Source organism: Nothobranchius furzeri, chromosome 10 (assembly GCF_043380555.1).
Source record: "Nothobranchius furzeri strain GRZ-AD chromosome 10, NfurGRZ-RIMD1, whole genome shotgun sequence".
NCBI classification, from domain to species: Eukaryota; Metazoa; Chordata; class Actinopteri; order Cyprinodontiformes; family Nothobranchiidae; genus Nothobranchius; species Nothobranchius furzeri.
The window spans coordinates 41330619-41345510 of NC_091750.1; the positions used below are offsets into that span (position 1 = coordinate 41330619).

Genomic DNA, 14892 nt, shown 5'->3' on the forward strand with positions numbered 1-14892 from the left:
TGGAGCGGGGTTTGTTTTTGCCTCATTTAGAAACTGTTGTAAAGGTTTTCATGTTGAAGAGCTGTGTACAACACTACGTTGATAAAATACAAACAGTTATTATCATGATATTTATCAACTATGGTTATACATTGGGAAAATAATACACTGCTCACAAAAATTAAAGGAACACTTTAAAGAAACACATTAGGTACATATCTCATTATGAAGTTGGATATCTATACAATTAACGACAGGGCAATGTCTTAGGAACAAATGGATGCCAAGTATTCTAATGGAAATAAAAGTTATCAGCCTACAGAGGGCTCAATTGTGTAGACACCCTAACATCGGAGTGAAATGAAGATGTTGCAGGCTAGTCCATTATTTCAAAAACAATTTCTGCAACTCAAATAGCTTTTCAGTATCTTGTGTGGCCCCCACGAGCTTGTGTGCATGCTTGACAACGTCGGGGCATGCTCCTAATGAGACAACGGATGGTGTCTTGTGGCATTTCCTCCCAGATCTGTGTGAGGGCATCCCTGAGCTCTTGTACAGTCTGAGGAGCAACCTGGCGCCGCCTAACGGACTGAAACATAATGTCCCACAGATGTTCTATTGGGTTTAAGTCAGGGGATCGTGAAGGACATTCAATTGTTTCAATTCCGTCATCCTCCAGGTACTGCCTGCATACTCTTGCCACATGAGGCCGGGCGTTGTCGTGCATTAGGAGAAAACCAGGACCTACTGCATCAGCGTAGGGTCTGACAAAGGGTTCAAGGATTTCATCTCGATACCTTATGGCAGTCAGAGCACCATTTCCTAGGCAGTAGAGGTCTGTGCGTCCCTCCATGGATATGCCTCCCCAGACCATCACTGACCCACCACCAAACCTGTCATGTTGAACGACGTTGCAGGCAGCATTTCATTCTCCTGGTCTTCTCCAGACTCTTTCACGTCTATCACAGGTGCTCAAGGTGTACCTGCTCTCATCTGTAAAAAGTACAGGGCGCCAGTGGCAGACTTGCCAATTCTGGTGTTCTTGAGAAAATGCCAGTCGAGCTCTATGGTGCTGGGCAGTGAGCACAGGGCCTACTACAGGATGTCTGGCCCTCAGGCCATCTTCATGAAGTCTGTTCCTGATTGTTTGGGTAGAGACATTCACACCAGTGGCCTTCTGGTGGTCATTCTGTGGGGCACGAGCAGTGCTCAGCCTGTTCCGCCTTGCACAAAGGAGCAGGTATCGGTCCTGCTGATGGGTTGTGGACCTTCTACGGCCCTGTCCAGCTCTCCAAAAATAATCGCCAGTCTCCTGAAATCTCCTCCATGTTCTGGAGATTGTGCTGGGAGACACATTAAACCTTCTTGCGGCAGCACGTGTGGATGTGCCATCCTGGAGAAGCTGGACAACATGTGCAACTTCTGTAGGGTTAAGGAATCGCCTCATACTGCCAGTAGAGAGCCAAAACTAGCACAAGTGGAAAATCAGCCGAAAAAGATCAAGAGGGAGAAACTTGAAATGACCTCTACATGTTAAACCAGTCCTGTTTTGAGGGTTTTGTAATTGTTGCCACTTTAGTGCACCTGTTGTTAAGTCCATGAACACCAGTACAGCTGAAAGTGATTAACAATGCCCTCAGCTGCTTAATCAACCAAGAAATCATCAGACAGGTTTAACTGATTTCATGCCAGGCCCAATAAAAAAAGTGTTCCTTTAATTCTTGTGAGCAATGTATATATTTAATTAAACATAGATTTAAATAACACACAAAAGTATCGAAAATTGGTACCGTCAAGTACAGGTATCAATTCGTAGGTACGGGGACATGGTATCGACTCAAAGGTCAAAGGTACCCATAGACAGAATAGAGTTTATAATTTATTGATGCAGATCTGTGCATCATTCTGTAGATTTCCACTAAAGAAATATGATTTTCTTCCCTTAACAGAATGGACTCTTAGGGAGGATAAAGAGTATTCTACAAAGAAATATTTACACAGAAATAAAGAAATGTGTTTGTTTTATTTATTATCTGAGTCATCAGACCTCCATCTTAGTATTGTGTTTTTCCAGAGACTGCAGCATTGTGCGTTTTCACAGAATTAATATAAATAACCCGGTTCTGCCCTAGAGAATCAGCAGAGATGCTCATAAACATTTAGATGGGCCTAAACAGTGATGCTGTTGGGTTAAAAAGCAGGAATATGACCTGTTATAAGGAACCAGGGACCAGAGACAATTATCCTGACACTGACTTGCAAACATTCGTCTGAGCAAATTTCAGGTGAATTTTTTTTTCTTATTCATACAAAATGTTGTCCAAAAATACAATTAGAAAAGCTTATTGTAGATATTTGGTTTTAAAACACATAACAGCAGAGTTTTCTAGTAAAAAGTTCCTTTCTCTTGTTTCTAAATGTGAACCTCTGACGTAACCAAAGGGAGTTAGAAGCTAGGCTGCCTCAGCTCAGTGAGGAGAGTGGTTAGTTTTAGGGTGAAGAGGTCATGTGATCCAGTCAGCGTGTGTGTTTACTAGTGTTGGATTATGTTCATGTTGACAAACTAGTGTGTGAAGGCTGTACCAACTCCAGCCTGTCTGGACATCGAGTCCACGGGTTTCCAGACAAGAGAAACAACGCCTCTATCTCCGTGCAGCTGAAAAGATGGACTTCTGTAGCCCACTTCGGTCGGTACCTGGACAGGGAGGTCCACGCTGGGCTCCGGAGACCCGTGGAGGGGTTTAAAAAATTAAATGTGGATTTCTGAAGCTCAGATCACCATCAGAACCGACCATCAGAAGAGACGCGCAGCTCAGCAGGCCAGTGGAGCTGGTTTCTGGGTCAGAACCAGGTCAGAACCACCGCCTGCATCACCAGGAAAGGATCGTGTGCAGCTTTTCAAAATACCAGCTAGACTGGCTCGCTGGTGTCAGGGTCGGATCCAGCTCACAGAAGCCCGCATGAGCTCCAGAACTGGATGACAGGCGTCTCTCTCCCTCTCTCTAAGCTAAACTAGGTTAGGTGAACGGATATTAACGAGTATGAGGCCGCTGACAGACGCTCATTAGTATTAATATTACATTAACTGACCGATACTACTTTAACTGTCAGGTACATGATAGCAATCTGTACTATATTGTGATGCTAGCACACGAGTTTAAGCTAGCATGGTTAACTAACAAGGTGCCCCCTCCTGTCCCAAAGAAGGTGCTGGTCCCACCTGAGAGGACCAGCACCTTCTTTGGGACAGGAGGACTCATCTGGACTTCTACTCTAGAATTTCTTGTGAAAAATGAAATGTTCCAGAACAAACTCTGTTCTTGTTTTTGCTGAGTGAACAGCCTTCATTCCTTACAAACACCACCTGGTAGAGATGGTTCATTATTTGTTCAATAGCCATTTTTAAACGATTTATTGAATTTCTGCATTTTGCTTTGGTTTCTGTTCAGTAAGAGTGACATAAGTGATGTTTTATTGTCTGCCTAAATACATAAATATGTAGTTAGGTGAAGTATTCCAGACCTCTGTGGTTTACCTGGTTGATCCCACTGTTGAGGAAAGGTCCAGGAAGGTAGAGAGCCTGCTGGGGCCCGATGGACCAGTACCGGCCCAGATTCAGTCCGTTTATGAACACAACACCTTTCTCCCAGCCCTGTGAATGTCAGAAAATACGCCACTCCTAAGGCCCGGAGCACACGGCAGGACAATGGTGCCACTTTCTGACCCAAATGTTCCTATCTAACAACCTTAAGGCCCTCCTCCCCGATCACCATAATGGTTCTAAAGATAATCTTATCAGATAATCCTACCATGTGTGGTGTGTGATGAAAATTCGGTCTTCAGTACTGCTCAGATCATTTATCCGGTCTTACAATCTTATTAGATTGCCAGATTTTTAGGGACAAACAAACATGTTGAATATGGCGTGTAGCCAATCAGAAAGTGAGGTGATAGAGGTGTGCTGCATGCCCCTCCTCTGCCATGATTGTTTACGCAAAGGTCACATCCGATCCCAAGAGGTTGCTCATCAGAGTGTTTGTGTGTGTAAGTGATTTGTGTGGAGTGTTTTGGGCAAGCTGCCATACACCTCCCACTGTAGGACTGGTTTATCTATGACTTTTCATCACCACGTGAGTGGGCCTTCATGATTAGAAAATTTTCAGACAACTTTGAATCTGTTTGTGGGAACCAGGCCTCAGACATTTCAAATGAGAAGACATAGCTTTAGTAAATCTAGATGAATGATAAACTGTTGATGTAGTTAGAATGTTTCAGTCCCAACACGACAACATCAGTTTAATCACCACTTTTGCATGTGTGTGTGTTTCCTTGCTACTTACTGGCAGCTTCACAAACGTGTCACTCGGGTACCCGTATGCAAACAGCCTTCCCATGAAGAATCCCGGAAAAGTGGGATTCTCAGGGAGGCTTTTCCAGGGTGCCTGATAAAGGCTGAAACAAACCACATAGTAACAAATATGTGGTTTTTCGTCTAACACAAAGTAAGAGGAGCTTATTTTTACCTTTGCTGACATGTTTCGGTGTCTCCTCCTACCTTTGTCAGAGCCATCGCCGATGTCGATGTGTTACTGCTGCGGGCGGCAGACAACATCGCCCTCTACTGCCCGCACCTTCTCTGTTGATCACCAAGTCCCATGAGTGGTCCAGCGTGTAGACTCCTTTGTCTCTGTTCACGGTCCTTGATCCACGTCTCCTCATCTCGATTCCTTCTTTAATCCGTCTTCTGTGCTTCTGTTGCTCTGTGATTATGATCTGTGTTCCGTCCCAGTCTATTATCTGATTTTCTCTTGTGCAATGGACTTTTACAGCTGATTCCTTTATTGTGCTTTCTACCTCTTGTATTGCTGCTCGTGTGTCTTCGACTTGTTTCCTTCTCACACTCCTTTCTATGTTCTATGTTTAGTGTGTTGAGTTGGTGTCCAGTTTCTCCTATGTATCTTTTAGAGTTTACATGGCCTCTAAACATGCTGTTGTTAGCTGATTTTGAAAAAACTTGGTCTTGATCCCACAATTTTTTCCAATCTCCGACGAATTTCAAAATTACCATTTCTATCAAAGGTACTTGAAAAAGTTGTGCATGCACGTTTACCAATACATCTAAATGACCATCAAGTAATTGCATTAAGAAACTGCTCATGTGCATGTGTTTAATGACATCTTTATGGCTTTGGATTCAGGGTCCCATGTGGTTCTGGTGCTTCTTGATCTATCAGCAGATACGATCGATCATAACATCCAGGGATCTCATTTATAGGAAGGATAAAATTATGAAATCCTGCAGCATTATCACTTGTACTGCTTCGTTTTCACACAGAACAAGACCCCCCCACACACACGCGTGCACGTACACACACACACACACACACACACAGCCTGAAGCGCAGAATATGGAATGCAGAATATCAACAGGGGGGACAGATTGAGACAGAATGTCATGCGTCTGTGACAGTGTGTGTCCTGTCACTGTGACCTGATTGATCATGTGCCCTGGCTACTTGAACAGGGAGATCACTGTTTGGGTGACTGGTTAGCGTGCGTGGCTGTCACCTGGGAGTCTGGGGATCAAATCCTGATTGGACCATTTTTTTATATCCGCCACAGATCTCTCTGAAGAACTCACAGCATTGACGGCTTCAGCAACGCTGTGCCACTCCATGGATTTTCTCTTATTTGTTTTGCAAAAGCACTCCCTTTCATTTCTCCACCTCACCCACAGGTGCCTCAATTTCTGCTTCTGTGAAATTGAGCTTCCTTGACCTGCCTTGATCTACGGTCGCCATCGTCATTGTTCCACAAAAATAAACAATCAATGATGAACATGAGTCTGCTTCTAGACCTGCAGAAAAGGTATACACAATAATACAATACGCCATGCTTATGACGAGAAACTCGGCGTTGTGTGTGACGTATGCTGCTCAGCGCTGAATGGCTTGGTTAGAATTCTCAGGGGGCGGGATCATTTGAATAGGAGAGTTTCCAGACCCTTTCTCTGTGCAGAATTAAACAGAGGAGGAGTCTGGCAGGCCAGGCTAGTAAAAATGGACTCAGTTCTGAAGATGGTCGCTCAGGTCAACAGCACAGTTAAGTCCTGTTTCTACCACCTAAGGTGAATTTCTAAATTAAAGCCCACCCTGAGTGTCTGCCATCTAGAGTCAGTAATTCACGCCTTCATCACGTCCCAGCCAGACTACTCCAACTCCTGTTTATACGGCATCAGTAAAGCTGCTCTGTCCAGACTTCAGCAGCACGGTTCCTGACTGGACCTGACAGACAACAGCACATCGCACCCATTCTCAAGTCGCTGCACTGGTTTCCCGTTCAGTTCAGAATCCAACTCTAAATTCTGCTCCTTAGATAGAAATCTTTGAACAGTCAGACTCCACCAAATCTGAGCGAACTCTTTTAGTTCTACCAGCCCTCTCGTGCTCTCAGGTCTGCAGATCAGCTCCTCCTCGTGTCCCTAAGGCACGTTTGAGGACTCGTGGGGAACGGGCTTTTTCTATCTGTGCCCTGAGACTGTAGAACTCACTACTCCTTCAGGTTAAACAACCGCCCTCGCTTGCGTCTTTAAATCTCAGCTGAAAACATGCTACTTCCCCCTGGCCTTCGGGTTTTAAGGCATCCCTGCTTTCAATTTGGTTCTTTCATTTTAAACCTGTGGTCTGTTTTTATGGTTCCAGCTTGTTTGGTTGACCGTTGTTTTTATGTGAGTATTTTATGCTCTGTGTGTAATTATGTGTAGTGCTTTGATTGGCTGTAATGCCATGTTAAAGTGCTTCATAAATAAATGTGGTATGGTATTTCATATATGACTCAACACTCTTGATTAGATGATATCTTGTCTTTCTGGTGTAGAAGTCTTGGTCTAACTGATCTAATCGGATTAATCTTTTGTCGGTGTGTTTGTGTTACCATACCATACCAAGTTTATTAATAAAGCACATTTAAAAACAGCATGACAGCTGATCAAAGTGCTGTACAGTAGTAATAAAAAAGAAAAACCCCAAGATAAAGACAAGATAAAGATCATATGAGATAAAAGAGATAACCTAAAAATTTAAAAGTAACATACTAGAGTAAAAAAAAAAGTCACAATAAAAACATAAAAAAACAATAAAAGCTTGGCCATTGATCAAAAGCCAAAACTATGTTATGTTTTTTCATCACTGTTATTATCTTTTCTGTTATACCTTTAATGTCGGAAGGTCTGTTGCTGGTTTTGGCTCAGTTTTCTCCTGTTTTTATGATTCTTCTCAAACTGATCCAAAACCAGTAGTGACCATAAGAGAAATCAGCCACAACAGACGCAGAGAAAATCACATATTAGACTGGGGCAACACACGGATCATGAAATTCAAAGGTAAGGAGACATGGACCATGAACAGGGATGTAGGGGTATACACGCTGGACCAGTCATAGGACTGGGTGATTAATGGAGAAGGCACGGGTAGCAGACGGGGATTTCGGTCCCACCAACATCAGCAATGGCTCTGACAAAGGTAGCAGGGGACACCAAAACATGTCAGCAAAGGTAAAAGCAAGCTCCTCTTACTCTGTGTTAGACAAAGAACCACAAAAAAATCAATTCTGATAAAAACACAGAATGAACGTAGAAAGGTTTTGTGTTATGTACGTATCTGGGCCTTTAGGTTTAATGATGGTTACAAACCTATCGATGAAGCTAGGCTTCATATCCAGGCTGTATATGGTGAAGTCTCTTAGAGGGATGTCGTTCAGTAAAACATCGCCCACTAAACCTGCAGGAGCACAAATGAGAATCCGCTCATGACGATCAGCCACCTGCTCCTGAGATCTCCTCACCTTTCTGCTGTTTGTCCAGGTGCCTTCCTCTGTGGACACGCCCACAGTTTTCCACCAACAGACTCAGGGTCCGCTGACCCTGCAGGGATCAAACATTTTGATGTTTTCTTTTAATCAGATTTAAACATTAGTGTCCATCAATTAGAGATAGGCGTGACCTCGTACCTCTCCATCAGGAACAGCCAGCTCCTGGTTCTGACGCTTCAGAAGGCCAATGTAGCGTCTGTCTACAAAAACCTGGAGCAACAAACACCAACTTTTAGTCTGAAACTAATTCACCGTTGGGCAGCAGCGGCTCAGGAGGTAGAGCAGGTTGTCCAGTAATCAAAGGGCTGTAGGGTCGATCCCGGCTCCTGGCGAAGAATGCTGCTGTTGTGTCCTTGGGCATGACACTTAACCCACCTTGCCTGCTAGTGGTGGTCGGAGGGACCAGTGACACCAGTGCTTAGCACCCTCGCCTATGTCGGCGCACCCCAGGGCTCATCGTTGCTCATCGGCACCAGGGTGTGAATGACACACTGTAGTTTAAAGCACTTTGGAGTCTTCTGGTTCTAATGTTTTAGACGAATCAGTTCTGACAGTTTAGTGTTGATCCAGGGACTGAAATGATTTCTAACTCTGACTTTTTTAAAGGAGCACGTCTCTCTGAAATCAAGATAAAGGAGTATTTGAAATATGACCAAGCATCCTCGACAGAAGAAATGAGGAAAATTCTATGTTATTCTTTTGCTATAACATGTAGAAAGGCCTGCTCATTGAAGTTTTTCACCATTAGTCTACTGATAATTAGGGGAGGTTGCTGCACAAAGCGTACAACCATCACCGGTTCCCAGAGTTAGCCCCTTTCTGCTGGGGTGATGATGAGCAGGCTCCCCTGCCCACCATGTTGACGTCTCTCAACAAGTTTCCTCTACGCTGCCGGAGTTTGGCAGACATGTTTGTTTATATCGGGGGGTGGGGGGGGGGGGGGGGGGGGGCTGGTGTGATCAGCTGGTGTGATCAGCTCTGATCAAAATTTGCAGATTACGTTTATTTTGCACGGACATCAGCCGCAGATTCCTCTTCCGGTCGGCATTCTCGGAATCAAAATTAAAAACTTTGAACGATTCCGGGAAAAACTAACAGTTGGTCCCGGTTCCAATCGATGCTCGATGCACAACCCTAGTCCTATGCAAGGACGTAATTTTCACTTTAGAAGTGGGGGGGGGGGGGGGATCTTGACAGTATGCTCTGATGGGAAACTGGCTTCAACACAAACGGTTGTTTTCCGCTTGCTCCTAGAGCTCAACCAGTGTCAGTTTAATATAGCATAATATTGTTTTTGGATGGTAAAAATTACAGGGGTCAAAACTTGACTTTGGAAAAAGTGGGGGGGACATGTACCCCCTGTCCCCCCAAAAAATTACATCCATGGTCCTATGTGTAGGTTTGTGTGATTATGTGAAGGAGCAGGAGGAGAAAAATGTGTGGGTATGGGGATGAATTGCTGGTTGACCTAAGACAGACATCCAAGAATATCTGCGACTGGCAATCCTTCAGATTCAATAATCACTTTATCAAGTCTGGTCATACCTTTGTAACAGCTTCACTCATCTCTGGGGTCTCTGACCTCAACTCATCTATATGCATTGATTCTCTCTCTGCAACCAATTCCTGTTTTGTTTTTGTGGCTGTGTTTGTCGGGGGAGAGGTCCTACCTCAAGTGGAGGAGTTTAAGTATCTCGGGGTCTTGTTCACGAGTGAGGGTAGGAGGGATCGGGAGATCGACAGGCGGATTGGTTCGGCGTCTGCAGTGATGCGGACGCTGAGCCGATCTGTCATGGGGAAGAGGGAGCTGAGCCAGAAAGCCAGGCTCTCAATTTACCGGTCGATCTACGTCCCAATCCTCACCTATGGTCATGAGCTTTGGGTAATGACCGAAAGAACGAGATCGCGGATACAAGCGGCCGAAATGAGTTTCCTCCGTAGGGTGGCCGGGCTCAGCCTTAGAGATATGATGAGGAGCTCGGACATTCGGGAGGGACTCGGAGTAAAACCGCTGCTCCTCCGGATCGAAAGGAGCCAGTTGAGGTGGTTTGGGCATCTGGTCAGGATGCCTCCTGGACGCCTCCCCGGGGAGGTGTTTCGGGCATGTCCTGCCGGCAGAAGGCCCCCGGGTCGACCCAGGACACGTTGGAGAGGTTACATCTCCAATCTGGTCCGGGAACGCCTTGGGGTCCTGCCGGAGGAGCTGGTGGACAAGGCCGGGGAGAGGACGGCCTGGAGCTCCCTAGTTGGGATGCTGCCCCCGCGACCCGGACCCGGATAAGCGGAGGAAGACGACGACGACGACGGCTGTGTTTGTTGACTTGGCTAAAACCTTTGACTCTGTAGACCATAACATCTTACTTAGCAGGCTCATGCATACAGGACTTTCTCAGACATCCGTGGCATGGTTCGGAAGTTATATCTCAGGTCGTACACAAACAGTGAGAACAGAGGGTTACCAATCTGCTCCTCTACCTCTATCTGTGGGTGTTCCTCAAGGGTCGGTACTGGGCCCAACCCTATTCAGAATCTATATTAATAACATTGTTTATGCTGTTGACAGTTCTCAGATATATTTGTACGTGGACGACACCATTTTATATTCATGCAGTTCTTCCTTGAACACAGCTTTGTCCTCCTTACAGCACAACTTCAGTTGTCTTCAACATGCCTTCTCCAACCTTCATCTTCATTTAAACACAAGTAAAACAAAGTTCATGATCTTCTACTGTAACTTATCGCAATCAGCTCACCACCCTAGTGTTGTTACCCTGGATGGTACAGAACTACAGCTTGTCAGTTCCTATAAGTATCTGGGTATCTGCTTGACAGCTCACTTTCATCTGACATTCACATGAATTCATTACTTTTTAAAGTCAAGTCAAGAATTGGGTTTCTGTAACAACAGGTCATCCTTTACTCATTCTGCAAAGCAAACCTTGGTCAAAACGACAATCCTTCCATCTTAGATTACGGTGACATCATTTATAGGACTGTTTCCAATAAACTCCTTCATAAACTCGATGTCATTTATAACTCAGCAACCCATTTGGTCACTGGTGCCCCTATCACTACTCATCATTGGGATCTGCACTCACTCGTTAACTGGCCATCACTCCATTCCTGCAGGATGTTACGTTGGTATCAGTTCATATACAAAACAATCATCGGCAGAACACCATCATATATTCGCTCATTACTTATCATTTTCAACAACCAGCACAATTTACGTTCCAGATCGTCGTGAATGAGACTGAGTTCTCAATCGACTCATCTGGTTAAATTAAGGTTAAATAAAAATCAATAAATTAAAATAAAGATTTGTTGTCATGGCTACGTTTTGCCATTTTACCATAAATATTACAATTTTCCTTTCAATATTCTGATAAAAATTAGTTGTTATCACCCGCTCTATAGGACTACCTAGCAGGTGCCTGCTTGTAGTGAGGCAGGGTCATACACAAAGTGGAGTGGAGATGCGTCTGAGGGACGATCCAACACACAGGTGATAATATTCTTGTCTGATTTATTAAACATGATCTCATGGAAACTGGCTTAGAATATAAACTGTCATGATCTGTGACAGACTCACCAGGGCTCGATCTCGGACGTGGTCACATGATTTCAGCACCCCTCCACTGCTGATGCTGGTGTCATACAGAGTGTAGCCGTAGGACTGGCCATTCCCATTGTTGGCTGGCAGATTCTCCATGTTTAAAGGCTTTGGTGATTTAAAAGGCTGCAGATAAATGATCATTAGTTTGACTGGAAAAGGAAACTATTTTGTCAGTTACAATTAAAAATAATGAAAACTGACTCCCTCGGCGAAGCTCAAAGCATCCCATAATGGCAGGTGTTGGTACATGATAGCAGGCTCATAGGTCTCTCTGTAATGCAAGGCTGGTGGATCTGGGAGACTGTCTCCTTCCACTGCACAGAGGTCCCATTAAGGTTGTTCTAAGCGTGAATTTCATGAGTCTGTATGCTGATGTAGAACTTACTGCTGTATCGAGACAGTAAATCTCTCAGTAGATGGTACTTTGGAGTGTACTCCCCAGCTTCAGATAAAGGAGCATCATAATCTGAAAAACAGGAGAAAACAACAGCAGTGACTGCCTCCTGCTGGTGCCATCTGTAAACAACAACATCTTCCTGGTTCAGACAGTGCTTCATGACATTTGTATGGAGGCCACTGCTGCTTTGTTTGTGGTGAACATTACAGGGGAACATTACAGGGGAACCAACCATAGCTGGGGACCAGGGCTCTGTAGGATGGATCGGCCAGTGCTCCACTCAAGAAGCCAAAACTGGATCCTCCATGGAACATGTACATGTTCACAGACATCCCTCGCCTCAGGATTTCCCTCATGGTGGACACCATGTCTGCAAAAAAGGTTCCTTTTCAGTTTCTGACTGAGTACAGCTATATGCTTTGACTCTATACGAGAAGAAAAAGTCTTGTATGTAGCGCCTCTCAAGATAAAAATCACAAGGTGCTTCACAAGAACAAACATTGAAAAAAATAAAAATATAAATGATTGTAAAAATAATTACTAAATATCATAACATTTGGAAAAGTTAAAAAGTGTGATTAAAACGTGAGGAAAGAGAAAGGAGAAAAAGGAATAGGAAAGAAGTAATCAACGGATCCTGGGGAAAGCAGAATTTTTACTACAGGTCCTTCTCAAAAACTTAGCATGTTGTGATGAAGTTCATTGTTGTCTGTAATGTACTGATAAACATTAGACTTTCATATATATTAGATTCATTTCACTCAACTGAAGTAGTTCAAGCCTTTTATTGTTTCTAATATTGATGATTCTGGCATACAGCTCATGAAAACCCAAAATTCCTATCTCAAAAAATTAGCATATCATGAAAAGGTTCTCTAAACGAGCTATTGACCTAATCATCTGAATCAACTAATTAACTCTAAACACATGCAAAAGATTCCTGAGGCTTTTAAAAACTCCCAGCCTGGTTCATTACTCAAAACCGCAATCATGGGTAAGACTGCCGACCTGACTGCTGTCCAGAAGGCCATCATTGACACCCTCAGGCAAGAAGGTAAGACACAAAAAGAAATTTCTGAACGAATAGGCTGTTCCCAGAGTGCTGTATCAAGGCACCTCAGTGGGAAGTCTGTGGGAATGAAAAAGTGTGGCAGAAAACACTGCACAACGAGAAGAGGTGACTGGACCCTGAGGAAGATTGTGGAGAAGGACCGATTCCAGAACTTGGAGGACCTGCAGAAGCAGTGGACTGAGTCTGGAGTAGAAACATCCAGAGCCACCGTGAACAGGCGTGTGCGGGAAATGGGCTACAGGTGCCACATTCCCCAGGTCAAGCCACATTTGAACCAGAAACAACGGCAGAAGCGCCTGACCTGGGCTACAGAGAAGCAGCACTGGACTGTTGCTCAGTGGTCCAAAGTACTTTTTTCGAATGAAAGCAAATTGTGCATGTCATTCGGAAATCAAGGTGTCAGAGTCTGGAGGAAGACGGGGCAGAGGGAAATGCCAAAATGCCTGAAGTCCAGTGTCAAGTACCCACAGTCAGTGATGGTCTGGGGTGCCATGTCAGCTGCTGGTGTTGGTCCACTGTGTTTTATCAAGGGCAGGGTCAATGCAGTTAGCTATCAGGAGATTTTGGAGCACTTCATGCTTCCATCTGCTGAAAAGCTTTATGGAGATGAGGATTTCATTTTCCAGCATGATCTGGCACCTGCTCACAGTTCCAACACCACTGGTGAATGGTTTACTGACCATGGTATTACTGTGCTCAACTGGCCTGCCAACTCTCCTGACCTGAACCCCATAGAGAATCTGTGGAATATTGTGAAGAGAAAGTTGAGAGATGCAAGACCCAACAGAAAAAAAAACTTGTACGTCGCTTTGGTTAAAAGTGTCTGCGAAATGAATAAACATAAACATAAACATAACACTCTGGATGAGCTTAAGGCCGCTATCGAAGCATCCTGGGCCTCTATAACACCTCAGCAGTGCCACAGGCTGATTGCCTCCATGCCACGCCGCATTGAAGCAGTAATTTCTGCAAAAGGATTCCCGACCAAGTATTGAGTGCATAAGTGAACAATTATTTGACGGTTGACTTTTTTTTGTATTAAAAACACTTTTGTTTTATTGGTCGGATAAAATGTGCTAATTTTTTTAGATAGGAATTTTGGGTTTTCATGAGCTTTATGCCAAAATCATCAATACTAGAAACAATAAAAGGCTTGAACTACTTCAGTTGTGTGTAATGAATCTAATATATATGAAAGTCTAATGTTTATCAGTACATTACAGACAATAATGAACTTTATGACAATATGCAAATTTTTTTAGAAGGACCTGTATATATATGCTTCCAATTGGTAAAATCATTAGATATCATGGGATAAACTCCCACTGTTATGCTGACGATACTCAGTTATATCTATCCTTTAACCCTGATGAACCTAATCGGTTAGGTAGATTACAGGCTTGTCTTGAAAACATAAAAAAGTGGATGACTCTAAACTTTTTGCTTTTGAATCAAGACAAGACTGAAGTTCTCATCTTTGGACCTGAAATTCAGAAAACGATATTGCTTAGTCAATCACCTGACCTGAATGGCATTGCATTAATCTCCGAGAACAAAATAAGGAACGTTGGTGTTCTCTTTGACCAGGACATGTCATTTAAATCCCACGTTAAACAGGTTTGTAGGATTTCCTTTTTCCACCTTTGGAACATTGCTAAGATTAGAAGCATCCTTTCCAGGAGTGATGCTGAAAAACTAGTTCATGCATTTATTACATCAAGACTGGATTACTGTAATTCATTACTCTCAGGAAGTCCACAGAATGTAGTTAAAAGTATTCAGCTTGTCCAAAATGCTGCAGCTAGAGTTCTGATGAGAATTAGAAAGAGAGATCATATCTCTCCTGTCTTAGCTTCCCTACATTGCCTGCCTGTTAAATCCTGAATAGATTTTAAGATCCTCCTTCTCACATATAAAGCTTATTCAATAAATCTTTATTTATATAGCACCTTCCACTGG

At 43.7% G+C, this 14892-nt stretch overlaps 1 protein-coding gene across 1 annotated transcript in view; it reads right to left on the reverse strand.

The window, feature by feature from the left end:
- The window catches only part of LOC107386020 (beta-galactosidase-1-like protein 2), a 46184-nt gene that overhangs the window by 1601 nt on the left and 29691 nt on the right, over nucleotides 1–14892 (reverse strand). Inside the window, exons 11-19 of the mRNA XM_015960176.3 lie at nucleotides 12094–12231; nucleotides 11850–11930; nucleotides 11666–11778; nucleotides 11441–11587; nucleotides 7987–8058; nucleotides 7822–7900; nucleotides 7670–7757; nucleotides 4320–4431; nucleotides 3515–3631 (exon numbers count right to left, since the gene is read on the reverse strand). Of these exons, the coding sequence (XP_015815662.2) occupies nucleotides 3515–3631; nucleotides 4320–4431; nucleotides 7670–7757; nucleotides 7822–7900; nucleotides 7987–8058; nucleotides 11441–11587; nucleotides 11666–11778; nucleotides 11850–11930; nucleotides 12094–12231 (947 nt within the window). The remainder of the gene's footprint in view (nucleotides 1–3514; nucleotides 3632–4319; nucleotides 4432–7669; nucleotides 7758–7821; nucleotides 7901–7986; nucleotides 8059–11440; nucleotides 11588–11665; nucleotides 11779–11849; nucleotides 11931–12093; nucleotides 12232–14892) is intronic.